Source organism: Condylura cristata, unplaced genomic scaffold, assembly GCF_000260355.1.
Source record: "Condylura cristata isolate star-nosed mole 26May11 unplaced genomic scaffold, ConCri1.0 scaffold00040, whole genome shotgun sequence".
NCBI lineage: Eukaryota > Metazoa > Chordata > Mammalia > Eulipotyphla > Talpidae > Condylura > Condylura cristata.
In genome coordinates, this window is record NW_004567141.1 from 4476639 (window position 1) to 4483525 (window position 6887).

Here is a 6887-nt window from a genome sequence, read left to right on the forward strand (position 1 = left end):
GGAGTCGCGGCGAGCCGCGGCCAGAGCTGTGAGCGCGGTGCTGTCGGCGCCGCGGAGAGAGCCTGCGGGAACCCAGACCCCGAGGAGCCCCTCGTCTCCGCCCGGCCTGGCCAGGCCCCGCGCTATGGAGCTCTTTTGGGCCCCTTTCTTGGGTCTGTGCTGCAGTCTGGCCGCTGCTGACCGCCACACCGTCTTCTGGAACAGTTCAAACCCCAAGTAAGCCCCAAGTCTCCGGCGGGCTGTCTGGGCGCCTGGTTGGCACTGGCCTGGTTGGCCACTCCAGGCTTAACTGCCCCGGCCAGCCCGTGACCCGAGTCTTGGGGAGGTGACCAGAGGAGGGGGGATTCCGTGGAGGAGCACCCCCCAACCCGCTGGGTGTACCCCACCGGTGTCTACTTGGGTAGGCGTGATTTCTGACCTTTCTGTCCTTCCTCTGCCTGCCACTCCTGTTGCTCCCAGGGAGGGCCCGCGTGAGGACCACCTTCCAGGCTGCAGGGAAGGAGCTTTAGGGTTCGTTTAGACTCTTCCACCGCACGGGAAGGCTTTTCCTTTCCATGTCTGGCACTTGGGCATCTGCCCACAGCGACAAATACCCGATAGGGCCCCAGGACTAAGCAGAAGGCTCACTGTAATCCTGGGAGGACGCCCCAGGAGGGGCCGGCTGCAGGCGGTTAGCGTCCCTTCTGTATTTAAGGTGACCCTGGAAAGCCCCCCACAGGTGGCCTTTTGAAAGTGAGGCAAATGCTGCTTGTGGGTAGACTGAGGGAGTCAGCTGTTTATGAGATTCTAGTAGTAAAGCTGAAGAGATGGGGGCAGGGATCTGGTGGGAAGGGTGAAGAGGAATACAAGGGGTTAAAAAGGTTACTCAGGATTCTGGGCAGGAAGGAGTTAATTTCTCCTAGGCAGGTTTAGGGCCTTGAGGCAAATGGTACTGGAGGGAAGAAGCTCCTTCGGGACCCTTTGTTCTTGCCCTTGAGTTTTCTGAAGTTATGGCAACTATATTTGCTGGGGTGGGGGGACTGGAGAAGGGAGAAGGCAGAGGGGAGTGAGGAGGGCTGGGCAGCTTGGGGTCGGGAAACACCTCACTCAGCTGGGTTATCCCCCCCAACCTGAGCAAGCCTGACCCCCACCCCCCTAGAGAAATTTATGGTGCCAACTTCCTCTGACCCTGGGGCAGCATTGCATGGTGGGGGGTCTGTAGTCGGTGGCATGCAGTGGGGGCAGGGAGCAGCCAGCTGCCAGCCCTAGAGGGTAATGCCCTCTTGCCCGGCTGCAACCAGGCTGCCCCATTGGCCCTCCCCCGCCCTGCTCCTTGCTCCCTGTTCCTTGCTTCCTTGACCCAATCTTATATTAGTGGGAGAGAGCAAAGTCCCTGTTTATGCCCATGCCAGGTGTTGGCTAAAGGAGGAGGAGGGGACAGGAAGCCATGAGTAGGGAGGGGGGAACCCTGGCCTTTTCCGTTCCCAAGCTCCCAGGTTTCCTCTCTTTCAGGAAAGAGCCTCTTCCTTGCCCCCCCTCCTTGCCTTCCCTGACGCCGCTGCCCCCCTTTCCCAAATGGAGAGCAAGAGTCAGAGGAGCACTAAGTGGAACAGATTGTACCACCAGGAGAGGGGGTGATAGGTGCCCCCAACCAAGCGCAGCATCTGGCCTGTCTGTTTGTCACACACACCATTCCCTGGACTAAAGAGAAGCCAGCCCAAGTGGAGTCCACGGGCAGCCAAACTGGGCCCGCTTGGGCGCAGAAATGAGGTGGCAGTGAGCCGGGCGGGTGTGAGGCTGGCATGGGTGACTCAGGGCAGTGGGCATGGGCCCTAGGATCTCCAGGCCCCAGGCAGGGGGCAGAGTGGTGAGGGGGTGGTGAAGAGGGTGGTGCAACTGTGAACTGGGCATTGGCCTCCACTGGTGCTGAAGGGGAAGGTACCCCACCCATTCAGACCCGCCAGCTCCCTTTGCTTGGAAGACCGTGCCCAGGGCAAGTGGGCACCATGCCATCCTGGGGGTCCTGGGGGCTGTCCACACTGACAAGGTAAATTTTCACAGGTTCTCATGAGTGCTGGGGCGGGTAGTAGAGGTGGAGGAGGAATGAGTCAGTGCCCGTCACGGGAATGGGGGAAAGACGCCAGGCCCTGAGCTGAAATACCTGTTCTGAAATGGCTTCTATGTTTATCTCTCCAGAGAGGAATTTTAAAAGCCTCTCTCTGCTTCTCTCTCTCTCCTCTCTCTCTCCCTCTGTCTTTTCCCCAGGGTGGGGGAGGGGTACTAGGAAGCCAAGCTTGAGCACTGGCAAGCTCCTGCAAGGCCAGCTCTCATAAGGGTCACCCTGTCCAGGCAGTGGGTGCCCACCACACAGACCTCTTGGCCTAACGCCTGCCCCTCCCCCTCCACCCATGCCTAGGGCTTTGGTTTGATGCAAGTTGGCAGCCAACTTGCTGAGTCTCTAGCTGGCAGTGCTTAGGGGAATTCGGAGAAGCTGACCAGCTTGGAGTGGAGGTGGGGAGGCACTTTCCCCCTACTAGAACCCCACCCAGGCTGGAGCCAGGTGTCTGGAGCTGGGGGGAGGGGTGGTGGGCAGTCAGGCTGGAGCCTGTGGAGACTGAGGGGGCAGGCTGGGAGGGAGCTGGCCCCACCTGGGAGGAGGAGAGAAGCAATCTCTGGGCTGAGAACTCAGGCATTTCTGGAGCTCACTCCTGGGAGGTGAGGGTGGCTTTGGGAGATAAAGGAACAGGGATGTGGGAGGTGTGAGGAAAGAAGTAGACAAGGAGACCTGAGCAGCTAGAAAATTTGAGGTGACTGACTTGATGAAAGTGTTTTAACTTGAAGAATCCAGGCCCTATCTGTGGACCTGGGTCTACTGGGTATTTGGGGGGAATGTGCAGCTGAGAAATGTGAGATTTCTTCTGAGAGGGTCAGGGGAAGAAAAGGCAAAGCATGAGGGAAGGGGAACATTTCCCATGTAAGGGGCTCAGCGCCAGCACGGCAAAGAGAAAGGATCCTGATTATAGATTTGGGCTGTAGGCCTCAGACTGACAGAGCAGCATGTTTTAAAGGAAGGGGTAGGATAGATTTGGGGAAGTGTTCATGGGTGGAAGAGAATGGTGAGTGAAATGTGGAAAGAAATATTTGGAAGCCCAGCCTTGGGAAATATCAGGGTGTTTGTGGGAAGTCCTGTGGCACCCGAAAGATGCAAAGTGGGTGCTACTCAGAGGAATAATAGGAGACAATGATGGGGGATTTTGGAGAGTTTGGAGATGGTAGAAACACTGATGAAATCAAGATCGGTCCCTCCCTGGTGGCACAACAGGTTAAAGCACAGCACCATGAAGCTATCACAGCCACTACAGCACGAGTTCGATCCCCAGCCAGGGGGGTGACCCACATGGGGCACGGTGGACCTCTCCTGACCCACCTGCTGCTCCCCTCAGCAGTGTACTATGTCAGTCTGCCTGTTCTGCTCCCCACTCTGTCTCTGGTGAATCTGCGCACTCCCCGTTCCTCTGGCCTGTACCCCAGTTCTGTATGCATAAGTAAATAAATTTTCAAAAAAAAAGAAAAAGAAATCAAGATCAGTAAATACTGGGAGTTGAGATTTTTTGGAAACTCATTGGAGGGTGGGATTCCAGTGTGAAATGTGAGGGGTCATGTAAACATTTGGAGGCTTAAGAATCTGGCCAAGTGATCACCTGCCTTCTCTGCATACCCAGGTTCCAGAATGAGGACTATACCGTACACGTGCGACTGAATGACTACCTGGACATCATCTGTCCACATTACGAGGACGACTCTGTGCCAGAGGCTGCCATGGAGCGGTACACACTCTACCTGGTGGAACATGAGCAGTACCAGCTGTGCCAACCCCACTCTAAGGACCAGGTCCGCTGGCAGTGCAACCAGCCCAGTGCCAAGCACGGCCCTGAAAAGCTGTCTGAGAAGTTCCAGCGCTTCACCCCCTTTACCCTGGGCAAGGAGTTCAAAGAGGGACACAGCTACTACTACATCTGTGAGTGCCCAGGGAAGTGTGCGCAGGCACAAGGCGGAACATGCTTAGCGAGGAGTCAAGCAGCAACAGATCCCTTCCCGTCTGCATTCTGTGTTCATTCATTCTCACTGCAGATGTGGGGGAAGCGTCTTCCCATTGCCTGCTTGGCACTGTAGGCACACGACTCCAGGGAACAAGGAAGAGGGCACACAGGTTAATAGCCCATCCAATAGTGTAGCATGGAAAATGACCCCGAGCTTAGGATGAGCAGAGGAGGTAGCCAGGCAGGCGGGAGCTTGTGCCTGGGCAGCGTGCCACCCAGGGAACTCAATTGGAGGGACACTGGAATCGGGGCGCAATGAGCTGGGAGAGGTGGTCGGGGCAACTCATGGGGACCTAGGCAGTGCTGAGGAGTTTGGACTTTACCCTGAGGACAGTGGGGAGCCACTGGTGTGTTAGAAGAGTTAGAAGATCAGTTTTGTGTAGAATGGGTCTAGGACTCACTCTGTCAGTTGGGCTAGGCTGGGCGGTATAAAATGGCCCGAGTTAAGGGAGACTTTGTGACGGCCTCACCCAGCCTCAGCTTGGTGGAGTGAAACAGCGGGAGGACGCAGTGTCTATTTCCTGTTTACCTCCAAAGCCCAGGGTTATCCTAAACAATGGGAGTTTGAGTCGACCTTTGGGCAGAAAGTGGGCAGAAACTGAGGAAGGTAAGAATGAAAGATTAAAAGAGAGAGCCCTCCCCGGTGGCACAGTGGGTTAAAGCCCAGTACTATGAGGCTGCCGTAGCTGCAGCAGCGCGAGTTTGATCCCCGCTGCTCCCCTCAGCAGTGTATTCCGCTACATCTGCCTGTTCTGCTCCCCACTCTGCCTCTGGTGAATCCTCTTACCCTCTGCACCTCTGGCCTGTACCCCAGTTCTGTATGCATAAATAAACAGATCTTTAATAAAGGGGAAAGGAATTAAAATGAACAGAGACCAAGATCGCAAGCCAGCACCATTTGCCCTTGTATTTTTTCTTCCAGCAAAGATTCCTTCCTTAACACCCTGTGGGTTTATCTTGCAGCCAAAGCCATCTTCCAGCAGGAAGACCAGTGCTTGCGGTTGAAGGTGACTGTTGGTGGTAAGATGAGTGAGTGTCGGGGACCTGTGGACCGCCTTCCTCCATCTCTGTGGGCCTGGCCTGGGTCTGGGGTGGGAGGGAAGGCCCATGCCCTGCCAGCCCTCTGCCTCAGGCACAATACCTGATCTATAGCCTCCTTGTCTTTCAGCTCACAGTCCCCAGGCCCATGTGAATTCACAGGAAAAAAGATTGCCAGCAGGTAGGTAGTTGAGCAAGTTGGGCTTGTGGCACAGAAGTTCTCCTTGAGGAGGCTGGGTGCAAGCTGTGGCTCCTGTGCCAGGCAGAGGCTGGGGAAACCTTGTTGGGCTGGGGGCGACTGCCAGTCTTGGGGCCACTCACCCAAGGGTTTGTGCCTTGTCACTTTGCAGATGACCCGACGGTGCAGGTCCTACATAGCATCGGTCACAGCGCTGCCCCCCGCCTCTTCCCACTTGCCTGGGCTGTGCTGCTCTTGCCACTGCTGCTCTTGCAGACCCCATGAAGGTGCACGCCACATCTGGCATAAGGATTGGAACTGGACTGAGGAGGCAGGAGCAGGTGTCCCTCACCTGCCCTGGGGCCCCTCCCAAAGCCTCAGTCGGGGGAACCATTCCCACCACATGCACAAGCTGCCACCCAGCAGCCTCAAAATGAGTCAGTATTAAGGGTCTCAACTTAAAGGTGGTCGGCAGGCCTGGCAGTACGAACCCCACATTCATGTCAGAGGGTCTGACAAAGAAGTGGGGACGGTGCTTTCCCCACCACTCCTACCCTTAAGCCAAAGAAAGAAGCTTTGCAGACACGGCCTTCTGGAAAGGCCCTGCAGGAGCCCAGCTGAAGGGGTCTGGGGAACTGCTGATAGACACTGAGCTCAGCAGAGGTGCCGGGCCCAGAGAGCCAGGATGCCCAGATGAACTGACTGAAGGGATCGCAAGAGGTGGCATCCTGCTTGGGAGCCGAGGACAGGACGAGCGAGGCAGCATGCTTGGGCTGACCTACACTTCGACTGAAGAGCTGCCACGGAGAGGTTCGCAGCCAGAGCGCAGCCTCCCAGAGCGGTGCCAGCAGGGGGGCTGTGCCAACCTGTTTCTTAGAGTGTAGCTGGAAGGGCAGCGCCCGTGTATAGTGTGTGCCTGGAGTTAGCCTGAAGGGCAGTGCCCACTTGTACAGGATCTGTATATAAACTTGCCGTTTGTCTGTGATTTCTACAACTGGAATTTTTTTATACGATGTTAATGTTGTCTCAAAATAAAGCGATGTGTTTGGTTTTTGGACATGCTTATCTTCCCCTCCAGCCAAATGTTATGACCGCCAAGTCCCTACTGTGTGCTACACCAATTGCAGGTGGCGTTGATTTTTTTTCCCCTTCTCTCTGGAAAACATACAACCCCCTCACCAGTCCACAGGGCTGGGTGTTTCCCTCCTCTGAGGGCTGTCCAGGACAGGACTGCCCACCGAGTTGGCAGCAACCCACTCTGGAAGTTCCTCCTTTCCAACTTCTGCCCCCCTCCCACCTTCTGGGCACTGGGCTTTGGCCTGGTTCGTTCTGTGCAGGTACTGCTGCTGCTGGGTGAGTCAGGGCGGCTCTCCTGGAACCCCAGCTTAGGCTTGCGGCCGCCCCACTGCCCCAAGAGCTGCGTGGAAGGAGGGGAGGAAAGTTCCAGCAGCGGACTGACTAGGGGGGTCAGGGGCACCCCAGTTAGTGGTAGACTTTGGAAGCGCTGGCGGGTGGCACCTGACAAACACTTGGTTCTTGGCAATCCCTGCTGTCCAGAGACTGGCAAGAGGCCTCAGCAAACCCGGGAAAAT

At 56.4% G+C, this 6887-nt stretch overlaps 1 protein-coding gene across 2 annotated transcripts; it reads left to right on the forward strand.

Moving 5' to 3' along the window:
- The first annotated feature begins 6 nt into the window (after positions 1-6).
- EFNA1 (ephrin-A1) lies at positions 7-6346 on the forward strand. 2 transcript variants are annotated; one of them, XM_004693790.2, is made up of 5 exons: positions 7-216; positions 3702-3997; positions 5043-5108; positions 5248-5298; positions 5468-6346. In XM_004693790.2, the coding sequence occupies exons 1-5, from the start codon at positions 125-127 to the stop codon at positions 5578-5580; spliced, it is 618 nt and encodes a 205-aa protein (XP_004693847.1). In that variant the 5' UTR covers positions 7-124; the 3' UTR covers positions 5581-6346. The 2 variants fall into 2 exon arrangements, with proteins under 2 accessions (XP_004693847.1, XP_012588878.1); XM_012733424.1 differs by having other exon boundaries at positions 23-216; positions 5043-5099.
- Positions 6347-6887: the final 541 nt, after the last annotated feature.

Bases quoted from the DNA above. Each gene is read 5' to 3' on its own strand.
- EFNA1 (XM_004693790.2), top strand. From the start codon at position 125: ATGGAGCTCTTTTGGGCCCCTTTCTTGGGTCTGTGCTGCAGTCTGGCC. The intron at 5,109-5,247 runs GTGAGTGTCGGG...CTTGTCTTTCAG, and splicing joins GACTGTTGGTGGTAAGATGA to CTCACAGTCCCCAGGCCCAT. The intron at 5,299-5,467 runs GTAGGTAGTTGA...GTCACTTTGCAG, and splicing joins GGAAAAAAGATTGCCAGCAG to ATGACCCGACGGTGCAGGTC.